Raw genomic sequence first — 23,641 nt, 5'->3', positions numbered from 1 at the left:
GTGGGGGAGGGTGGTGTGGGTGGTGGGGGAAGGGTGGTGTGGAAGTGGGGGAGGGGATGAGAAGAAGTCGTGGGAGGCACCGCCCAACAGGACGGGTGGGAAGGGGCGTGGTGGTGACAATCCTGCTGGTGGTGGAGGTATTGTTGTTATTGCCCATATTCATGACGGGAGTGATTGAACAAGGGGCAAAAAAGCTACTTATTGTCCACTTTCTGACCATGTCCCCTCATATCCCCTCATGTCCCCTCATGTCCCCCCCGTGAGCAGGCAGCGTGAGCGACAGTGAGCGCAGTGTACCGGCGCTCACGGGGCTCCCCAGGACGCAGTGGGCGACGCTGATGGAGCAGCACTTCGCTAAGGGCATCAACAGGGACAACCTGGACATCATCCACCGCGCTGCCTTCATGGTGCGACGCCCTTCACTGCGCCCTTCACTGGGCCCTTCACTGGGCCCTTCACTGGGCCCTTCACTGCGCCCTTCACTGCACCCTTCACTGCGCCCTTCACTTGGCCCTTCACTTGGCCCTTCACTGCGCCCTTCACTTGGCCCTTCACTTGGCCCTTCACTGGGCCCTTCACTTGGCCCTCCACTGGGCCCTTCTCTTTGCTCTTGACTTGGCCCTTCACTGGGCCCATCACTTGGCCCTCCACTGGGCCCTTCACTTGGCCCTCCACTGGGCCCTTCTCTTTGCTCTTGACTTGGCCCTTCACTGGGCCCTTCTCTTAACTCTTCACCTAATTCTCCCTACCAATAAATACTCTCGCCTCTCCCTTCCCTCCCAATAATCCAGTAATTTAATTGCGTCTGAGCTAATCCCTAATTTTACAAGGCTTCTGAATCAATAATTATTTTCGATGGAAGTTAAGCACTTACAGGGTCTCTGCTACCTGCAATAAGCGAATGCACTATTTTCCCTGTTATTGTATTAGCGTGACTATACATTGGTATTATCGTGGCTATACAATGGTATTATCGTGGCTATACAATGGTATTATCGTGACTATACAATGGTATTATCGTGGCTGTACAATGGTATTATCGTGGCTATACAATATGGTATAAGTGTTACTTTTAGCAACGTGTTGTATTACCAACTGCTTGAGTATCCATGCATAATCCTGGACTGGGCGAGACATTCGCCGTGATTACAAAGCCTCATGTCTGGTCTAACTCTGAACTCGGCCTTCAACATAGACTTGATATACCCTGAACATGGTCTTCACCTTGAACTTTAACGTAGACTTGATATACCCTCAACATATTACTCACTGTAAACATTGCTGTATCCTCAATTTACCCTTTAACAAACGTTCTACTCAGCCGTTAACCTCTCTTGCCGTATCCTTCATACCTCTTGATGCCCTCTTTATACCCTCTGTATGCCCGCCTGGGCAGGTGGTGCTGCTGGACGCCCCTCCTAAGGACATCCACGACAAGGGCAAGACGCTTCTGCATGCTGATGGCCGCACCCTCTGGTAGGAGGGGAGGGGACCGGGTGGTCCTGAGGGGTCAACGGGGGCTCTTGGGGAAAGATAGAAACTTGGTTTTATTCATTTTTATTCAACACTAAACTAAATTATGTGGGCGCCTGAGGTGATGCGGTTGTTATCCCTTTTTATTCATGAACAAACTGAACCGCTGCTGTTATCACCGTTATTCCCTGCTGTTATCACTGTTATTCCCTGCTGTTATCACTGTTATTCCGTGTTGTTATCACTGTAATTCCCAGTTTTTTATGTTCTATTACCACATAACCCAAACGATAACAGCAGTTACCCACTAACATGGTCCGCATGCGCAGGTTCGACAAGAGCCTCAACGTCTGCTTCTTCCCCGACGGCCAATGTGGCTTCAACGCCGAGCACTCGATGGCCGACGCGCCCGCCCTGGGACACGTCTGGGAGTACGCCATGACTAATGAGTGAGTGCCGTGACTAATGAGTGAGTGCCATGACTAATGAGTGAGTGCCATGACTAATGAGTGAGTGCCATGACTAATGAGTGAGTATCATGACTAATGAGTGAGTGCCATGACTAATGAGCGAGTGCCATGACTAATAAGCGAATGGCATGACTAATGAGCGAGTGCCATGACTAGTGAGCGAGTGCTGTGACTAATGAGTGAGTGTCATGACTAATGAGTGAGTGTCATGACTAATGAGCGAGTGTCATAACTAATGAGCGAGTGCCATGACAAATGAGTGAATGCCATGACTAGTGAGCAAGTGCCATGATTAATGAGCGAGTGCCACGACTAATGAGTGAGTGTCATGACTAATGAGCGAGTTTCATGACTAATGAGTGAGTGCCATGACTAATGAGTGAGAGCCGTGACTAATAAGTGAGTGCCATGACTAATGAGTGAGTGCTAAGACTAATGAGCGAATTTCATGACTAATGAGTGAGTGTCATGACTAATAAGTGAGCGTCATGACTAATAAGTGAGTGCCATGACTAATGAGTGAGTGTCATGGCTAATGAGTGAGTGTCATGACTAATAAGTGAGTGCCATGACTAATGAGTGAATGCCATGTCTAGTGAGCGAGTGCCATGATTAATGAGCGAGTGCCATGACTAATGAGGGAGTGCCGTGACTAATGAGTGAGAGCCGTGACTAATAAGTGAGTGCCATGACTAATGAGTGAGTGCTATGACTAATGAGTGAGTGCCATGACTAATGAGGGAGTGCCATGACTAATGAGTGAGTGCCATGACTAATGAGTGAGTGCATGACTAATGAGCAAGTGCAATGACTAATGAGCGAGTGCCATGACTAATGAGTGAGTGCCATGACTAATAAGTAAGTGTCATGACAAATGAGCGAGTGCCATGACTAATGAGCGAGTGCCATGACTAATGATCGAGTGTTTTGACTAATGAGTGAGTTCCATGACTAATGAGTGTCATGATGAATGAGCGAGTGCCATGACTAATGAGTGAGTGCCATGACTAATGAGTGAGTGCCATGACTAACGAGTGAGTGTCATGACTAGTGAGTAAGTGCCATTTCTATTGAGCGAGTGTCATGACTAATGAGTGAGTGTCATGACTAATGAGTGAGTGTCATGACTAATGAGTGAGTGTCATGACTATTGAGTGAGTGTCATGACTAATATGACTAATGAGCGAATGTCATGACTATTGAGTGAGTGTCATGACTAATGAGTGAGTGTCATGACTAATGAGTGAGTGTCATGACTAATGAGTGAATGCCATGACTAATGAGTGAGTGTCTTGACTAATGAGCGAGTGTCATGACTATTGAATGTTCATCGATCATCCACTGTACGTCCCCTCCCCATTAAAGCCCTACTAACGAGTCCCCCCTCATTAATACCCTGACTAATGAGCCCCTCTTATTAACCCCCCACCACCCCCCTGGTCAGGGTGCTGGAGAAGCGCTACCTGGACAACGGGGAGGTGATGCCTCCCCCGCGGGAGTTCCGTCAGGGCCCCCACAGTCCCCCACGCCGTATCATCTGGGACATGACGGATGCCCTCGCCCACAGCATCACCCAAGCCGCCCATGCCAACCTCCAGGTGCCCTCTGACATCCATCAGCGTCCATTATGCCATCCATTAGCGTCCATTATGCCCATTAGCGTCCATTACGCCAATTAACGTTCACGCCTTCTACCCCAGCATCGCCCTGGTGTGGCTAGGATAGTAATCCCTCAGATTAGGGACCAGCAGTTTTACCTGCTACGCTAAGTTAACCTCCCATGTCTGATTAACCTTTCTCCATTGCTTATTTTCTCCACTTCTGGTTATCCTTCACGTCAGGTTACCCTCGCTCTCCTGGTTACCCTTCACGACAGGTTACCCTCGCTCTCCTGGTTACCCTTCACGTCAGGTTACCCTCGCTCTCCTGGTTATCCTTCACGTCAGGTTACCCTCATTCTTCTGGTTACCCTCATTCTTCTGGTGACCCTTCACGTCAGGTTACCCAATACCCTTACTCTTCTGGTTATCCTTCACGTGAGGTTAACCTTATCCTCCTTATACCTGATTAACCATAGTTTACCCCGCAGCAAGCGGACGACCTGGACCTGTTCATCGAGCACCACTCCGCCTTCGGGAAGGGCGTGCTGAAGAAGGCCCTCATCAGCCCCGACGCCTTCGTGCAGATCGCCCTTCAGCTCGCCTACTTCAGGGACTCCGGCGGCCGCTTCGTGCAGACCTACGAGGCCTCGGCCACACGTCTCTACCAGCACGGCCGGACCGAGACCGTCCGGTCCTGTACGAGGGAGAGCTCTGCCTTCGTCAGGTGGGTCATGCCGTCGTCAGGTGAGTCATGCCTTCGTCAGGTGAGTCATGCCTTCGTCAGGTGAGTCATGCCTTCGTCAGGTGAGTCATGCCTTCGTCAGGTGGGTCACGTCTTCGTCAGGTGGGTCACGCCTTCGTCAGGTGGGTCACGCCTTCGTCAGGTGGGTCACGCCTTCGTCACAACTGCTTTATATTAAAGATCTTGAATAATAATATATTACATTGGATATAATTTACCTAATATATGTAAATTAACGTCCTGATGTACAAATTAATAATAATAATATTGAGGTAATATAACATCCATTGATAACAAAGACAATAGGTATATAATTAAGTGCTCACTGCTGTCAGAGCGGCGTGATAGAAGTTAAGCTCCGCATATATAATATATAACATACTTAAATAACTTTATATTATAAAGTAATATATAATTAAATGGTCACTGCTTATAGGGCGATGAGCGAGGACGCAGTGAGCTCCGCATATATAATATATAACATACAAAAATAACTATACAATATAACACAATTTATATATAATATAAATATTATATATATAATATAAATGTATATATATATTATATATAAAACAATATATAATTAAATGGTCACTGCTTATAGGGCGATGAGCGAGGACACGGTGAGCAGGACGCAGAAGCTGGCGCTGCTGAGGGAGGCCGGGGAGAGGCACCAGAGCCTCTACAAGGCAGCGATGAACGGCGAGGGCATCGACAGGCACCTCTTTGCCCTCTACGTCGTCTCTAGGGGCCTCGGATACGTAAGACTTGTTATGCTATGTCCTCAGATACGTGAGGCCACGATCTCTGTCCTCGGATACGTGAGGCCATGGTCTCTGTCCTGGGATACGTGAGGCCATGCTCTCTGTACTCGGATACGTGAGGCTGCGCTCTTTGTCCTCGGGTACGTGAGGCCACGCTCTTAGTCCTCGGGTACGTGAGGCCACGCTCTCTGTCCTCGGAAACGTGAGGCCATGCTCTGTGTCCTGTGATACGTGTGGCCATGCTCTTTTTAGCGTATTTTCTCATTTATGGAAAAAATGCACTATTGTGCTCGCCATGTCCGTCCGTCTGTGTCTGTCTGTCTGACTGTCCGTCCGTCTGTCCGTCCGTGACTTCCATTTTCGTCGACGGGAAAATGCGCTCTCTGTCACTCACTGCAGTGAGTACTGAGTTATATTTTTTTTGACATTTTGCCTTCAATGCCATTAAAGTCCCAAATTGTTCGTACTCGATTCCCAAAAGAAAAACTTTTTCATCAGTATTTTTAATTAATTTCCAAGTCTCCTTAATAATTTAAAATAGCAGACGATACACAACACACTTGGTAGGGCCCCTAATATTTCGAAAATATTTTTTACTGTACTTTAACTATGAAAATAATAGTTTTCTAGATAGTTTCTATTGAAAACATTTCGAGCGCCAACTTTTATAAATTTCAAACCTTTGATAATGAAACAAATCTTACACCGCCCGTATACACTATTTAATAGTGAACATAGGCCCACTATTAAACATTGACTTAATGGGCCAATAAGTCAATGTGAGCGATATATGCTGAGAATAGAATAATCTTTGATATTATTTCAGTTTGCTAGGTTATATAAATTCTACATTTGGACTTTAATTCCAAACATGATGAACAATAAAATAAATGAATATTGCTCCAGCCTTCCCTAGAAAGTGGAAGTGAGCGACATTGGTTTTATTAATATGATATTAATTCAGAAATTAAAATTAATTGAGAATATTTAATGCCATTAATTGAGTAAGTTGTAAGTTACATATTATGTTTGTTAATTAGTATCTGTTAGTTAGTATTTCTATTAGTTAGTTAGTTAGTATCACTTGTGAGTTAGTTAGGATTATATGTTAGTTAGTATATTAAATGAGTTGGTTAGTATATTATAAGAGAGTTAATATATTATAGGAGTTATTTAGTATATTATATCAGTTAGTATATTATACGACTTATATAGTATATTATATGAATTAATATATTATAAGAGTTAGTTAGTATATTATATGCGTTAATGTATCATACGACTTAGTATATTATATGAGCTAGTTAATATATTATATATGTTACAGGACTGCGAGCTGCTGGAGAACGTAATCAAGCGGCCGTGGACGCTGAGCACCTCCCAGCAGCCCCAGCAGCAGGTCACCAACTCCAACCTTCCTGACATCAACTTTGAGCCCTTCAGGAAGATGGTGAGTCACCATACTCTATGTGGTGTGCTCACCATACTCTGTGGTGTGCTCACCATACTCTGTGGTGTGCTCACCATAATCTTGTGTGTGCACCATACTTCAGGAAGATGGTGAGTCACCATTTTTGTGACCTGCCTATCGACGACCTGGAGGCGGAGGACGACGAAGGTGGAGCATCAGCTTGATCATGGACTGGGAAGTCATAAACTCATCATAAGGTTATAAGGTCATACTCTGTGGTATGGTGGTGTGCTCACCATACTCTGTGATGCAGTGTCACCATACTCGGCGCTGTATTCAGGACAATGATGAGAGTACTTCACCTTATCTTCTGTGGTGTGTCTTGTGGTGTACGCTGTACCTGCTACATCTCATCACAATTACGCCCTCTCACTCCCCGCTGTAACCGCTGCCTTGCAGTCTAAGATGGTTACGTACCATTCTAGTAATGGTCTTCACGTTCCCTGACTTAGTAATTCACACAAGGGCATGAAACTATGAATATTCAACACAAATAAATTTTATTACAGCAAAGTTTCGCCAAACGGGCTTCAAGTTAGTGTCACAGGTCTAATGCCGCAGGTTGAAATTATTTGCATTTTCGTCTGCAATGGGATTAAGGGCTATTACATACAGTAATAAATCGTAAAAAATATTCAAATCTGATAGATAATAATATGACAAATGTTCAGCATCTCCGCACCATACCGTACTGGTCAGCGTCGGGAGCAAAGTGACACGTGGAGAAAGGGTGATGCTGAACACTACTCATGGTAAATAAATGCTATGAGAGATGCGTCAAACTGCGGCTACACCCGCTGTGTTCCTTCCCTACTCATCTCATTCCTTGCTCCTTTCGCCCCCACCCTCATCCCCCTCTCCTTTCACCCCCACCCTCTCATCCCCCTCTCCTTTCACCCCCTGGGCCTCCAACTGATGGGGGACTAACTGGGGCCTCCAACTGATGGGGGACTAACTGGGGCCTCCAACTGATGGGGGACTAACTGGGGCCTCCAACAAACACGGCAAGCAACAAATTTTAAATTGAGCCACCGGTTCACATTGGAGCGCCCGGTTCGCATTGAGCCCCAATTCGCATTCAGCCACCGGTTCGCAGTTTCACATTAGAGTCCCCCGGTTGGCATTGAGCCCTCCGGTTCGCAGAGCCCTTGGTTTGCATTGCAGGCACCCCAGTTCACATTGAAGCCCTTGGTTGGCATTGTGGCCCCTGATGTGGAGAAGTGCACGAGCTGTGCAGAGGCTCTTGTGTTCTGCACAGCTTACCAGGCTGCGTGCATTTACCTGCATGCGGTGCTAGTGCTGGGCTAGTGCTGGTGCTGTACTTGCTAGTGCTGGTGCTGTGTTCATGCAGTGCCAATGCTGTGCTAGTGCTGGTCTGTGCTAGCGCTGTACTGTGCTAGTGCTATGTTCATGCTGTACTACGTTGTGCTGTTCTAGTGCTGCGCTGGTGCTGAGCTAGTGCTGTGCTATTGCTGTTCTAGTGCTGCGCTGGTGCTGTGCTAGCGCTGGTGCTGTGCTAGCGCTGGTGCTGTGCTAGTGCTGTGTAACATACATTGGAGCCACAGCAGCTACACGAGGTGGCCTGCGTTATGTATATCCACTGTACATCCATCTAATTCACTGCACTGTGTTCCTGTATTACTTCTGTGTGGGTGTGTTGATGTCATTTCTGTATTAAGAATACGTATCACGTATCTTATGAGTATGAATGTAACGAATGTGAACTCCGTGTTCGTGCCCAGCGTTGGATCTCGTGAGCGATAGTGTCAAATATAACTAACATTTATTATTATTATTATATCCATATTACTATATAATATTTGTAATTATCTAATATTATTATTATTTGTAAACGCCATCGATGACACCAAAATGTTTAGTAATTTCGCCCTGAGCATTACTAGTCTTTGAATAGTCACCATTCAAAAGGTGGCAGTGAACCTTTCATAGGCTGTCTCTCTTCCTTAGCAGTTCACTATCACCTTTCAAAGGCTCTCTTTTATCCCTAGCAGTTCACTATCACCTTTCAATGGCTCTCTTTTATCCCTAGCAGTTCACCATCACGTTTCAAAGGCTCTCTTTTATCCCTAGCAGTTCACTATCACCTTTCAAAGGCTCTCTTTCATTCCTAGCAGTTCGCTATCACCTTTCAAAGGCTCTCTTTCATCCCTAGTAGTTCACTATCACCTTTCAACGGGTCTCTTTCATCCCTAGTAGTTCACTATCACCTTTCAAACGCTCTCTTTCTTCATTAGCATTTCACTATCACCTTTCAAACGCTCTATTTTCTCCCTAGCAGTTCACTATCACCTTTCAAAGGCTCTCTTTCATCCCTAGCAGTTCACTATCATCTTTCAAAGGCTCTTTTTTATCCCTAATAGTTCATTATCACCTTTCAAAGTCTTTTTTTCTTCATAAGCAGTTCACTATCACCTTTCAAAGGCCATTCACCATGTACAAAGTAACTATCAAGTTTCGCTGTTGATAAGCTATCCTTTTAATATCAAGTTGTATTAGGATTTGTAAGCGAGTTTGTAGAAATGAACTATATTAATAAAGCAAAGTTGATGGAAGAATACAACCTCATTTTATAAGAGTATCAATTCTTCCACATTCCTTCCCATATCATTCCTATCCCATACCTTTCCCTTCACATGCCTTTCCCTTCACATGCCTTTCCCTTCACATGCCATCCTTTCACATGCCTTTCCCTTCAAATGTCATTCCTTCGCATACCTTTCCCTTCACATGCCTTTCCCTTCAAATGTCATTCCTTCGCATGCCTCTCCCTTCACATGCCTTTCCCTTCAAATGTCATTCCTTCGCATGCCTCTCCCTTCACATGCCTTTCCCTTCAAATGTCATTCCTTCTTTCACATGCCTTTCCCTTCACATGCCTTTCCCTTCACATGCCTTTCCCTTCACATGCCTTTCCTTTCACATGCCTTTCCTTTCACGTGTATTGAACTCTCGCGGCTAAAAAGTCACGTTATTTCGTCGCGTATTCCTTCCTTTGTATTTCTTGTATAAACTTTTATACAAACTTTTAGTGGTGTTCAAATCGAGTTTTAACCTGTCATGTGTGTCGTGGTTATTTGTTTGCCATCATTTAATTATTTATTTGCTTCATTTAATTAAAAAAAATCGGGAATTGTGTTCCATGCATAATAATGCATAATTCTAGGTTATTATTAGTATTTATTATTATTATTATTGTCTTACATTTTCTAATTCCAGGCAGTTACTACACGCTATGCTTTACGGTTGTTACATTTCCCATGAAGATTTGAGTTATATTAATTAATAATTTTAAATATTTTCATAATATTATATAAGCTATTAATATTAATTAAGAAAATTGTTTAGAGTGTTGATATTTGTGAAGCGACAGCCGAGCTTTACATTGAAAATATAACTTTTTATTGATCACCAAAATAAATGTTTATTTTAAAGCTAATGTTTGCACTGCGCACTGTCAATAATGATGATGAAATCAAACAATCATCAACTTGGAGAAGATATTAGAAACTTTTTGGTTGACCAAGTGTTCAAAAGTTGGGTTTAAGTGTTGGGTTCGGTGTTGGGTTTAAGATAAGTAAATTTTGAATTAGAACAATTTAAAATTTAAAATAAATTTGAAATAAATTTATTTAAGTTAGAACTTGAACGTGGGTTGCTAAGCTTGAAAGTGCTCTGTTTTATTTGATTTTGTGTCTTGTTTTAGACCTTTTAGTTTATCAGGAACCTACGCCTTTATCCATCCGAAGGCGTCTCAAGTGACCAGTAATTCTAAGTTTCAATGCTTGAAAAAGGCCAGTAATTTGAAGTTACAACGCTTGAAAAAGGGAAGTAATTTCAATTTTTAACGCTTTGATGAGGCCAGTAATTTCAATTTTCAATGCTTGAAGGCCAGTATTTCAATTTTTAACGCTTGAATCAGCTTAGAAATTGCAAGTTTCAACGCTGGGATAGGGTCAGTAATTCCAATTGTTTCGAAGTTTCTTTAGTGGTTTATAACGGTGAACAATTAACCTCGTATTAGTAATTAAAATAACTCTCATTGTTCCTTATAACAGAACACTCATACCAACAATTTTTCTATTTAACTGCTAAATTTAATAATCGAGTTAATGTTTTAAGCTTAAAATTATGTTTATTTGATTCGAGAAATAATTATAACGTAAGCGTGAAATACTAGTAGTGAATATACGAATTTAGCGACACAATTTTTTCAATTTAATTTAGGAAAATTTTAACAAATTTTAAGAGTGCTGGGTATATCATATGCAGGCATTATTAATAAATTATATCCTATTAAATATAATAAAACTATTTTTATTTTCGAGATTGAGTGTGAATTTTGTTACCGTTTCTTCCAAAGAGTTCATAGTTCTCTGTTTCATATCATGAAATAGTGCGTTCATACTGTATGCATGTATGAATATATTCATGAACATGAGTTGCACTACGCAACTAAAGTTCTGAAGTATTAAGAGCTGTTCATTTACGATCCTATATAATGATTTATATGTGAATTTATATGATTGTTCATCTTGCCAGTTCCTGCACTTGATACAAGAAGCATATTTTCTTTTTAAACTTTCTCTACTCACAATTTCTTTCGATCTTTCATTTTCTTTACTTCTTACACTTTCTTCGTACCCTTAGCACTTTCTACCTTCCCTCTCATCCCTCACTTTACCCACTTGTTCCCCCTTCTCTCTCCCTCTTCTCCCCATTTCACCATGAATTAGAAGTAATTATAAGATATTTATTTCATGTTTTCCATTACTGTTCGTGCTCTCCAATATATTTGTAGACAACCTCCTCCTGTTGTGTATGTGTGGGGGATTTTTGTTCAAATGGGAATGGGACTTTTTGTTCAAAAAGTGATGCACTTTTTGCCCTTATGTGCGTCATCCTGACACACTTTGGTCCAGCAAAAGAGTGTATCAGTGCTACGCGCATAAAGTGAATAGTTTGGACAATATAAGCCATTGATTTGTCTGAGTCTGGCAAGCAAGTTCAAGCTCGTAATTCCATGTCTTATAAATACATCCACGCGTGAAATGTTAGGCATTATTAGTGTTAAAATGTTCAAATATGTGGCAATTTTCTATAAATGTTCATAGTAATAATTTGATTGCTTTCTAGATTTTTAATAAATTCATTGTAATTGTCGTTCAGTTTTGAATGAAATGTCCTGATAAAGTAAGCATGCACTATCGAGTCTTTTGCTTAGGCTGAAAGTAGTCTTAATAATTGAGTCTTTTGCTTAGGCTGAAAGTAGTCTTAATAATTGAGTCTTTTGCTTAGGCTGATAAAGTAGTCTTAATAATTGAGTCTTTTACTTAGGCTGATAAAGTAGTCTTAATAATTGAGTCTTTTACTTAGGCTGATAAAGTAGTCTTAATAATTCATTCTTTCGCTTAGGTTTCATCCGCGGTTTTCATTTGAATTTGAAAACGATGAAAATATTTTTCATGAGGTCGGTGGGTGAAATAGCGAGATTAGCACCAAATAAATTTTAAATTTGTATTAATTTGAAGATAATTATTATTATTGTTTATGAGTTTAGTTTTAGGGAGCCCCGCAGAGGGCAGGCCCTGCCTGCTGGGGAGCCGACGCAATCCCCCGGGTCCTCAGCGTGGAATTGTTACGTCCTCACCTTTCACGTAATCCTTTCACTAGATCCTTTCATGTAATCCTTCCCTCTAATCCTTTCCCTAGATCCTTTCATGTGATCCTTCCACTTGATTCTTTCACGTGATCCTTTCATGTGATCCTTTCACGTGATCCTTTCACGTGATCGTTCATGTGATCCTTTCACGTGATCCTTTCACTTGATCCTTTCACTTGATCCTTTCACGTGATCCTTTCACTTGATCCTTTCACGTGATCCTTTCACGTGATCGTTCATGTGATCCTTTCACGTGATCCTTTCACTTGATCCTTCCACTTGATCCTTTCACGTGATCCTTTCACTTGATCCTTCCACTTGATCCTTCCACTTGATCCTTTCACGTAATCCTTTCACGTAATCCTTCCCCTAGATCCTTTCCCTAGAACCTTTCACGTGATCCTTTCACTTGATCCTTTCATTTAATCCTTTCTAATTGATCCTATCATCCATCCTCTGGATCCTTCCACTCGATCTCTTCACGTAATCTTTTCACTAGTCCTTTCACTATATTCTTTATTTGGACACTCGCACTCGATCCTTTCACTTGATCTTCTCATTCGATCCTTTCACTTGATATTCTCACTAGATCCTTTCACTTGATCTTGATGTTGACCCTTTCATATGATAGGACGTGTCTCTCTCATTCTATAACAAGTAATAGGGAGTGAAGTGTCCTTCCCGTTCAAAAGCGCGCGTAACCAACAATTTGATGCTTCACGCGTCCTCTGCGCAATTATTATTAACGAAAGTTTCTTGCTCGTTTCTATTGGAATAAAATATGAACTGATCGTTCAGTTCCGTTACGTGTGAGAGTCGCTTTTGTGGGTAATAGGGTTCACGATACTGCATATTGGGGGTCATAGGGTTCATCCTATGCATTGAGGGGTCATAGGGTCCATCCTGCGCATGGAGGGGCCATAGGGTTCATCCTACGCATGGAGAGGTCATAGGGTTCATCCTGCGCATGGAGGGGTCATAGGGTTCATCCTACGCATTGAAGGGTCATAGGGTTCATCCTACACATTGGGGGGTCCTAGGGTTCATCCTACACATGGGGGGGTCCAAGGTTCCATCCTACACATTGAGGGGTCCTAGGGTCCATCCTACACATTGAGGGGTCATCCTACGCATTGAAGGGTCATGGGGTTCATCCTACACATTGAGGGGTCATAGGGTTCATCCTACACATTGAGGGGTCATAGGGGTCATCCTACACATTGTGGGTCATAGGGCCCATCCAATGCATTGAGGGGGTCATGGGGTACATCCTACACATTGAGGGGTCATAGGGTTCATCCTATATATTAAATATATAGGGTTCATCGCAACTCCAAAAGCAATAACGGACAACTTTTCAAGCTAAACCCACCAATCACAAACAAGAAATGGGCCGCTATGTATATTTAAGTCGCCAAGATATAGAAGCGAGTTTCGATGTCATGGCTCCTTGCCACCTTCCTTCGATTCTTAGTGATGAACAATTTATGACGAAATAAATATATAATGATCGAGACCTATAACCATGTTGATGATATTTATTTATGACTTCCGTTGGCAGATACCCGAATAGATGAAGTGCTAGTAAACAATCTGGCGACTAAACTATCTAACTAGCTGTGGGTAACCGCTAACTAAATAGCTGGAATAACGGCTAACTAAATAGCGGGGGTAACGGGTAACTAGATAGCTGGGGCAAGGGGTAAGTAACTAACTAGCTGGGGTAACGGGTTACTGAATAGCTGGGGCAACGGGTAACTAACTAGCTGGGGTAACGGGTAACTAACTAGCTGGGGTAACGGGTTACTAAATAGCTGGAATAACGGCTAACTAAATAGCTGGAATAACGGCTAACTAGATAGCGGGGGTAACGGCTAACTAAATAGCTGGAATAACGGCTAACTAGATAGCGGGGGTAACGGCTAACTAAATAGCTGGAATAACGGCTAACTAGATAGCTGGAATAACGGCTAACTAAATAGCTGGAATAACGGCTAACTAGATAGCTGGAATAACGGCTAACTAAATAGCTGGGGTAACGGATGTGCAGATAACGATGTTGTTTTCGGCCAGCGAGCTCACGCTGTGGTTTGGAGTGTCGCTCCTAGAGGTGAGTCATGAATATTAGAAGTGAGTCATGAATATTAGAAGTTACTTTACTCTTTCCTTACTCTTTTATTTCGCCTCAAAACTGTTCAATCAGTTCTGCCCCACCCTGTATAAGCTAGCTAACACATTTAAATTGTATATTGTAATCAATATATAACAAATAGTCAAATAGTTAAAGACTACTTATAGCCTTATAAGAATTAGCTAAGCTGCTAGCTACGTACAATGTATTGCACACTTGTTGTCTCTGTACCAAAAACATTCAATTTATTGGAACCTAATACACACTAAAGGCAACAAGTTTATATACCAATTTGTCATTCATAGTACATTTATTCTAAACCATGAATAACAATACCTCAATATAAATTAAAGACTGCCACTCAATATATTTAAATCTATGAAAAAATAAAAAAAAAAATAAAAAATCAAAAAAATCGAAAAAATAAAAAAAAATCATGAATTTTTTATAAAAAATCAAGTGATTTAATCACTTGATTTAATCATTTTTATTTAATCATTGCCAACCCTGCTCCCCTCAGCTGCCAATATTCCTCCCCTCAGCTGCTGATATTCCTGACGTGCGGGACGGCGACGGCGGTGCTGGTGATGCTCCGCCTGACGGGGGCGCTGACGTCTTCGTGGCTCGTGCTGCTGGCGCCGCTCTTCGTCAGTGACGCACTTAATGCGTACTTCTGCGTCATCGTGCTCATACGCATGTACCTGTACTCCATGCTACGCCCCGGGGTACTGCGTACCATGTGGAGTACAGGCGTCATCGCCCTCAGTTTTGTGTTCAAGTTCCTCCTCTGCAGGAGGCTCGACGATCCCGGGGGTCTTGAGTTCTCGGCCGTCCTCGCTCCTATATTTATACTCCTGCAGATGTTGATGATAAGGGCGTGTCACTTCAAGACGGGCGCTGACCTGGCATGATGATAAGGGCGTGTCACTTCAAGACGGGCACTGACCTGGCATGATGATAAGGGCGTGTCACTTCAAGACGGGCGCTGAAGTGGCATGATGATAAGGACGTGTCACTTCAAGACGGGCGCTGACCTGGCATAATGATAAGGCGTGTCACTTCAAGACGGGCGCTGACCTGGCATGACGGGTTGAAGCCTGATGACCAGGGCGAAATATTCACGTGGATCAACTCACCCTTCCATATATTCACCTGCGACTCATCTATCTATACTTAATGAAAATGAAACGTTCTGTTCGTCGCATGTGAACAAATATTGCATGTATGTCATTATTCACCGAACATTTCTCGTTTACGACTGATGACAAAACTGTCGAGCTTAGAGGCCAGAATGTTAGGCTAGTTAGCCATTGTAACAAGGCGGGCCCTATCGTTATCCTGTCTTATCCTTCATCCTTCCTTAGCTCGTCTTATCCTTCATCGTATATCCCATGAGAAGGACTAGATAAGGATAAGCAGTGCAGCTTCAGTTGAGTTCTTAATTTTTTTTTTCACTGAAAAATTTGATTCCGTTACTTTAGAAGATGCACTTGTATATTCATCTGTGAATCTCATTAGGTCCCTTTGACTCTACTAATTAGATGTTAATTATTATTATGGATCTCATTCATTAGTATAAATCACTTAATTCTTAATATTTCTACCTTTGCTAAACTGGTTGAAAGGTAATAAAAAGTTTTTTAGTAATCTCAGTGTAATATAAAAAGTAATTATGACAATATTCACATATGTAGCCATGTTTGTACATATTCATTATACAAAAAAATGTTACATTTTCACGAGACTTTTCTTATCCAAAAAGGTTACCTATAATCGATAACAGTAGCTAATTCATGCGTACAAATGTAATACTTCCACCCTGGCTAGATCATGCCCATGACATGCCACCCTGGCTAGATAATGCCCACGACATGCCACCCTGGCTAGATCATGCCCACGACATGCCACTCTGGCTAGATCATGCCCACGTCATGCCACTCTGGCTAGATCATGCCCACGTCATGCCACCCTGGCTAGATCATGCCCACGACATGCCACCCTGGCTAGATCATGCCCACGACATGCCACCCTGGCTAGATCATGCCCACGATAGGCCAGCCTGGCTAAATCATGACCACGACATGCCACCCTGGCTAGATCATGCCCACGACATACCACCCTGGCTAGATCATGCCCACGACATGCCACCCTGGTTAGATCATGCCCATGGCGCCCTTATTCTTAGGTCTGTACTCGTCCCTCTGACGCCCCTGGTCGTCCCACTCGTCCTCATTAACATCGTAGTCCCTGACGAGGCGCTCGAGGAGCCAGAAGCGCCCCAGGGCGCCCACGTCGAGCAGGCGCTCGCTGAAGAAGGAATCCGAAAATTGTATCAAACAATTTTCTTATTTAGCTTCTAATTTTAATTATATGGATGTTGGTTTATAAAATAATGTGCTTGAATAGGAATCAACCATGTCAAAATTTTTATTCTAAATAATTAATGTGTACCTATATGTTGTTCAGATATAAATTAAATATAATTCTACCTGAAGAAGGTGGCGTAGCGCGGCTTGAGGTGCGGGGTGGTCGCTTTGTACAGCGCGCAGCCAGCGTTGTAGTTGTCCTCCCAGTACAGCGAGAACAACACCAAGTTCCAGCGCCTGCGTGTGGTTAATGGTGTATTATTTATTTTAGAATATGAAAAAGGGGGGATTAATAACGTATAATGAATTATTTATATTAAAATAATAATAATGGGGATTAATAATGTATAATGAAAGTAAATGATTCAATAGCGACGTTTGTCCTCCCAGTATAGCGAAAAAAGCACTAAGTTTCCCCGCCTGCGTGTGATTAATGATGTATTAATTATATTAAAATAATGCTAATAATGGGGATTCATAATTCAGAATGAGAGTAAATGATTCAACAGTGACGCTTGTCTATCTAGTATAGCGAGAAAAGCACCAAACTCCATCGCCTGCGTGTGGTTAATGATCTATTATTTATTTAAGAATATGAAAAAGGGGGAATTAATAATGCATAATGAGAGCAAATTATTCAACAGTGAAGCTTCTGCTCTCAGTAGAGCGAGAACAGACTAAATTTTTCCCGCCTGCGTGTGATTAAGGAGATATTTACACTGTAGTAAAATAATAAAATTAATAATAACGAAAATCAATAACATACAATAATAGTTAATTAATCAACAGCGCAATGTTCCATGCCTGTGTAAAAACATCGGATCTCAATATCAATTCCTACATGTTATGAATTAATACATAATACATTAATAATTGATATTAATAATTATAATTAATAATACATGAGATAAATAAAGGCGACGTCTGTATTACTAAATAAGGCTCCTGCATCAATACATGAGAGCAGTGCACCGCTCCAGGCGAAGTGAGGGCAACCGCGAGGGCAGAGAATATCAAGTGAGGGAACATCCATTTGCCCTCAACCCTACCCTCACCTGAGGGTGTGTCGCAGTGACCCACCTGAGGGTGTGTCGCAGTGACTCACCTGAGGGTGTGTCGCAGTGACCCACCTGAGGGTGTGTCGCAGTGACCCACCTGAGGGTGTGTCGCAGTGACCCACCTGAGGGTGTGTCAAGATGACCCACCTGAGGGTGTGTCGGGTGAAGCACTCGTCGAGGCGCCCCATGCGGGCGTCGACGCCCCTGCTCCTGATGGGGGCGCCCAGGAGGGCGGCGGCGTTGCGGTGCTCCACTACACGGCAGCGCAGGTCCTCCTCACTGGGGTTAGTTGGGGAGGGGGCACGTTAAATAGGGGAAAGTGTGCTGTCCGATAACCCCTGAACCCCTAAGGGGTTTATTACTTCATAAATTAAAGAAACAGAAGAGGGGTTAATTACCAGAACATAGTGATACCACTTCAACCCATATGGATGTTCAACCCCGAGTAAAACCTCAACCCCTGGAGGGTTAAACCCCGAAACGTGGACCCACGTGAGGACCACGCAGGCGGCCACGAAGGAGGCGTAGAGGGAGGCCTTAAGAGGCCGCTGCCTCGCGTCCTCAGCGATGGTCGTCAGGGCCTCCCTGTAGTCCCGGGCCATCTGCACCCAGTACTCGCCTGTAATTATTATTTATTAATTTTCATCGATATCAATTAATTAATGATAATTAGGAATATATATAAGCATGAGGTGTAATTGTTATTTATTAATATTCACCGATAATAATTAATTAATTAATGATACTTAGGAATATGTGAGTGGGACGATAAATAGTGAGTGAATGTAGGCAATAATAAGTAATAAATGAGCGTGCTGATTGAAAGTTCGTGGTCAGTAGATATTGAGAATAATTCATAAAAAATAAGACGGGTGATTCCGATTAATGAATATGTAAATATAGATTCAGTTAATAATAATAAATGGTAAATAGGACAAGTGGGTAAGATGACACACCTCCCACCATCCCCCCACTCACCCCACCGCTGCAGTCTTCCCCCCTTGAGCCTCGCAGGGATGCTCATGTTGGGGAGCAGCTTCCTCACACGCCCACCCAGGGATGTCATCCCTCCCCAACCCGGAGGGGATATTTTACTGGATACTTTATGGATATAGATACGATATATGGAAACTATATGGATACTGTATGGATATGGATATTATATGGAACCGGACACTACCTATATGGCTATGAACGCTATGTGGATATGGATACTATATGGATATAGAAACAAAACGGAAATTTCCTCCCACTACTACAATGTTTCAATTGGATTAGGCACGACTAACACTCCTGCAATGACAAGCATTTATCAGTCGTACAAAAATAACATTTTATCGCGAAAATGAGTGTCAAATTTATAAAAATTCCTCAGTCCTGAGGAACGGACGACCATCAACGTGTCCCTTAACATTTTGTTCGTAAATAAAATAAAAATGGTTATCTTTCGGAGAATTTTTGAAGCAATATTTCCGATATCTTTTGCCGCTAGAGATATGTAAATATTTTATTATACGGACACAAGATCAAGAAATTATGCACAGATTTTGAGAATGCAACGATAGAATAAAAAAATAAACATGTAAAAATGTTTATTGCTCACGAAATATTTTCTGTTTTAATTCAAGATCGACATGAATAAAATCTATTGCAATGGAATTTTGCTGAAGGAATTTCCATGGATGAGGAATAATGACCTAGAAGTAATTGAGGATTTGTCTTCATTTATAATTTATAACTATGTAAATTAAATGCAGAACCCTATTAAATAGAACCCCGTAGTTAGGTAACAATTAGTTCTATTGCGTAACTTTGTCCTTCTAATAATCTAATAAAATAAAATAAAATAAATTTATATATCATAAAAACTTTTATTTAATAAAAAAGTAAAAAAATTATTTCCCTTTATTTTCGATGGCTGCGAGACCAGGGGGCGCCGCTCCCCTTCTGCGTAGCTGCCAGCGTCCAGATTTAATTTTATTAAATTTAATTATATTATAAAAACTTTAATTAACCCAAGGATTATATAAATAGATTGTAATACATTACATTTAATTACAAGGTTGATTATGAGCAATATTTAGATCAAAATTGCAGAGATATTACAGCCGAGGTGGCTTTATAACTCAAAGAACTATTTATTAACTATTTATTATTATTATTTAATATATTATTATCTAATATTAGTTAATATAACTAGTTAGTCTCATATAAGGTCAACAAACAATGGCGTCCGTGACAACAATGAGAAACAAAAGCTATAAAAATAGCAATTACATTAGAACAACAAATATACGAATTAAACAAATATACGTTATTAAATGATAACTAAATGATAATTGTCTGGACGCTGGCAATGCAGCTCGTGGGGATTATTAAATGAATTATTAACTGGATAATTAAATGGACATTTGTGCGGTGGGGAGATTTTTAATGGAGATAATAATGGAAGCGACAGTTTCTTACAGTCATGAATGTTGTTGACATAGTGAGTAATGTGAGTAATAATGTCTTGACAGACAAAACATATGTCAACACTAATGGCAACACTCGTGGTAACACTTATCTCAACACTAATGTCAATAACACTCGTGTCAACAACACTAATGTCAACAACACTCATGTCAACACTCATATCAAGACTCAAGCGTTGACATCTTCGGGCCATAGGCCCTCCTCTATGGCCCGCTGCTGCTGCCGGGCCTTGGCCCGCTTGTACTCGATGGGGAGGTACATGACGGGGGGATGACTCATCCCCAGCGACTGGGCCACCTGCACACCAAAGCATACCATTAAAAAAACCCCGTGGGGGAGAAGCTTAAGAGCAACTGCAGCCCCAATAAAGCCCTCCGCAGGGAGATGGCCTCTCGTGTTGAGGCACCCGCCGTTAACAACGCTGTCCTCACAACCCCACCACCAGCGATTGCATCAGTGGAGGCCTCACAGGCTCGGCGCTATCCCAGCTCCGCTCGGGATACTGTAGTTCCCTGGCGTCCTACACCTTCAGGGTCGGACGCCGCCAACGTATGACACCTATCCCCTAGCACCGACTGCCCGGAGTGCGGGGAACATAAGCACCGACTGCCCGGAGTGCGGGGAACATAAGCACCGACTGCCCAGAGTGCGGGGAACATAAGCACCGACTGCCCGGAGTGCGGGGAACATAAGCACAAACTGCCAAGTGTGCGGGGAACAGTCCGTTCCGCATCTCTTTGCCTGCCCCTTCTTCCCCACGTCCCTCAGCGTCTCATTGTGGGACAGCCCCATGGAGGCGGCGGCTTTCCTGGCCACCCTCCCTGCCTTTGTCCATCTCCCCCCTCTTCCGGTACCTCCCCCCCGACAACCACCGGAGCCTTCCCCCCTGCGCGCGTGACTTTGGTGCAAGAAACAACAACAACAACAACGTTGCAACAACAACACAGCAACAACGTTGCAGTCCCAGGCCACGCTGGGGCGCCGCCTTCAGCCCAACAGGGCATTAGTGAATCACTTGGCAGTGACTCACTTCTCGCACTTGGCAGTGACTCACTTTTCTCACGTCGAGCTCGTAGATGTTGTACACGTCCTTCCTCTTCAGCTTGGAGTAGGCGACCACGCAGCCTCTGAACGCCTTCCTTGCCAGCACCTTCAGGTACTCCACGCCCTCCACCACCTCCTCCAGCTGCAGAATAACCTTCGTTAATGCTGTAATAACCTTAACCTTATAATAACCTTAACCTTATAATAAAGTTCATTAACGTTATAATAACGTTCATTACCGTTATAATAACGTTCATTAACGTTATAATAACCTTAACGCTATAGTAACATTCATTAACGTTATAATAACCTTAACTTTTTAATAACGTCCATTAACGTTATAATAACCTTTACTTAACGAGAAAATTAGGATAATTTAACGATAAATTACTGATTATTTAGAGATATAATAAAAATTGTTTACCGATACAATTGCGGTAATAGTGAGGTATTAGCGTGCCACCGGACGCCGGCCGCAACTATTAAATCATTATTATTCTATTACATAACTATTATTATATCATTATTATCAAACTTCAGTTACACGAATAAAACTTGCCTTTTATTTCAGTGAAGAAAACTTAAAAGCAACACGTTAAATAAAAATAGTACAGCAAGCACGAGAGACATATCTCTGCTCGACGAAACACTTATAGCACAGCCACAGTAACTAGCGCTAGGGCACAAGATCTCTAGTGGAGCAACGGATCGAGGTGAGTTAAGGCTAGAACCTCACTGTAGGGCTGGCGGGACACGACTGACTACCTGACTCACAGCCGCTCAGACCTAACTACCTGACTCACAGCCGCTGAGATCTAACTACCTGACTCACAGCCGCTCAGACCTAACTACCTGACTCACAGCCGCTCAGACCTAACTACCTGACTCACAGCCGCTCAGACCTAACTACCTGACGCACAGCCGCTCAGGCCTGACCTTGCACTACGTTGCTACCACCCAAGTAAGGACTAGATAAGGCCTTACTAGGACTTAAGACCTTACTAGGACTAGATAAGACCTTGCTAGGACTTAAGACCTCTTTGTAAGGACTAGATAAGACCTAACTAGGACTTAAGACCTTACTAGGACTAGATAAGACCTGACTAGGACTAGATAAGACCTTGCTAGGACTTAAGACCTTACTAGGACTAGATAAGACCTTACTAGGACTTAAGACCTTACTAGGACTAGATAACACCTTACTAGGACTTAAGACCTTACTAGGACTAGATAAGACCTTGCTAGGACTTAAGACCTTACTAGGACTAGATAAGACCTTGCTAGGACTTAAGACCTTACTAGGACTAGATAAGACCTTACTAGGACTTAAGACCTCTTTGTAAGGACTAGATAAGACCTTATAACGACTGTAAGGTCCGACATAAATGTTACTAAGGTGGCTACGCTAGATGTGGCTTTCGGTATGCCCACGAGATAAAATGAACACTGCTAATAGTGAACGAAGTTCATCGTTCACAAGAGTAATGCATATTCGTAATAATTCTCAAAAGTTACATGTTCATCATAAATAACGACGACCCAGAGACCTTATGCTGGAGCTGCATGGCCTTCTTCATGTCCATCATGTTACCTTATGCTGGAGCTGCATGGCCTTCTTCATGTCCATCATGTTACCTTATGCTGGAGCTGTGCGGCCTTCTTCATGTCCATCATGACCATGCGCGTTATGTTGATACGTGTGTCCATGAGCAGCGGCACGAAGGCGAGCTCGTGCTCCCTGAGCAGCAGCAGCGCCGCCCCCTGCTGCGCCCCCCGCGCCGTGCGTCCCACGCGGTGCAGGTACTCTCTGTGTGGTATACAGAATATACAGGCTGTGTGTACATAGCGTCCCCCGCGTTACAGGTATTCAGTCTTTTCCTGTATAAACAATAAGGACCACAAGACCTCTATATATACACTGAGGTCACGCACAGACACTGAGTAGAAAGTACAACACAGAGTGATACTGACACAGTGGGAGACACGACAGCCTGCCCATTGCCAGACATTATAACAGGGCCATACTTTCAAAACTCGCTAAGTGAACGTAAGTACTTACGCTCTATTTTCTTGTCTATGATTGGTGGATTTTGCTTGAAAGGCCGTCAATGATTGGCTGACGAACTTACGATCTCTTAACTTTTTTTTGAAAGTATAGGCCCATGAATTCAGTGTCTAGACCAGGGTTGGCGATTTTTTTGATTTTTTTAAAAAAATCAAAAAAATCAAAAATCAATGATTTTTTTTTTATTTTTTCATGATTTTTTTGATTTATTTGATTTTTTTTTATTTTTTCAACTTTTTTGTCTTTTTGAAGTGTTATTTTTTATGTTGCAATTAGCCTATTGACAATAACAGTATATGGA

The 23,641-nt window shown here is 42.5% G+C and overlaps 4 protein-coding genes across 4 annotated transcripts in view; 2 read left to right on the top strand and 2 right to left on the bottom strand.

Moving 5' to 3' along the window:
• Positions 1 to 7,829, top strand: part of LOC108680423 (carnitine O-palmitoyltransferase 1, liver isoform) — a 14,996-nt gene extending 7,167 nt beyond the window's left edge. Inside the window, exons 9-16 of the mRNA XM_047883180.1 lie at positions 265 to 407; positions 1,397 to 1,476; positions 1,803 to 1,922; positions 3,388 to 3,541; positions 4,033 to 4,268; positions 4,891 to 5,047; positions 6,378 to 6,500; positions 7,686 to 7,829. Coding sequence (XP_047739136.1) covers positions 265 to 407; positions 1,397 to 1,476; positions 1,803 to 1,922; positions 3,388 to 3,541; positions 4,033 to 4,268; positions 4,891 to 5,047; positions 6,378 to 6,500; positions 7,686 to 7,829 — 1,157 coding nt within the window. The remainder of the gene's footprint in view (positions 1 to 264; positions 408 to 1,396; positions 1,477 to 1,802; positions 1,923 to 3,387; positions 3,542 to 4,032; positions 4,269 to 4,890; positions 5,048 to 6,377; positions 6,501 to 7,685) is intronic.
• A 6,191-nt stretch (positions 7,830 to 14,020) lies between these two features.
• On the top strand, positions 14,021 to 16,071 carry LOC108680431 (transmembrane protein 203-like). The gene is made up of 2 exons (XM_018169247.2): positions 14,021 to 14,311; positions 14,875 to 16,071. The coding sequence occupies exons 1-2, from the start codon at positions 14,258 to 14,260 to the stop codon at positions 15,241 to 15,243; spliced, it is 423 nt and encodes a 140-aa protein (XP_018024736.1). The 5' UTR covers positions 14,021 to 14,257; the 3' UTR covers positions 15,244 to 16,071.
• LOC108680433 lies at positions 16,051 to 19,613 on the bottom strand. Its single transcript, XM_018169250.2, has 5 exons — positions 18,735 to 19,613; positions 18,082 to 18,375; positions 17,904 to 18,048; positions 16,822 to 16,935; positions 16,051 to 16,639 (listed from the first exon to the last, which is right to left on the bottom strand). Exons 1-5 carry the CDS (start codon positions 18,820 to 18,822, stop codon positions 16,486 to 16,488), a joined length of 795 nt encoding a protein of 264 aa, XP_018024739.2. The 5' UTR covers positions 18,823 to 19,613; the 3' UTR covers positions 16,051 to 16,485.
• A 414-nt stretch (positions 19,614 to 20,027) lies between these two features.
• The window catches only part of LOC108680422 (ATP-dependent RNA helicase HAS1), a 12,023-nt gene continuing 8,409 nt past the window's right edge, over positions 20,028 to 23,641 (bottom strand). The window contains exons 8-10 of the mRNA XM_018169234.2: positions 22,911 to 23,082; positions 21,286 to 21,417; positions 20,028 to 20,528 (exon numbers count right to left, since the gene is read on the bottom strand). Of these exons, the coding sequence (XP_018024723.1) occupies positions 20,400 to 20,528; positions 21,286 to 21,417; positions 22,911 to 23,082 (433 nt within the window). The 3' untranslated portion in view covers positions 20,028 to 20,399. The remainder of the gene's footprint in view (positions 20,529 to 21,285; positions 21,418 to 22,910; positions 23,083 to 23,641) is intronic.

Source organism: Hyalella azteca, unplaced genomic scaffold, assembly GCF_000764305.2.
Source record: "Hyalella azteca isolate HAZT.00-mixed unplaced genomic scaffold, Hazt_2.0.2 contig12207, whole genome shotgun sequence".
NCBI classification, from domain to species: domain Eukaryota; kingdom Metazoa; phylum Arthropoda; class Malacostraca; order Amphipoda; family Hyalellidae; genus Hyalella; species Hyalella azteca.
The sequence above is the reverse complement of the archived record's forward strand: the minus strand, read 5'-3'. Positions and strand labels throughout refer to the sequence as shown.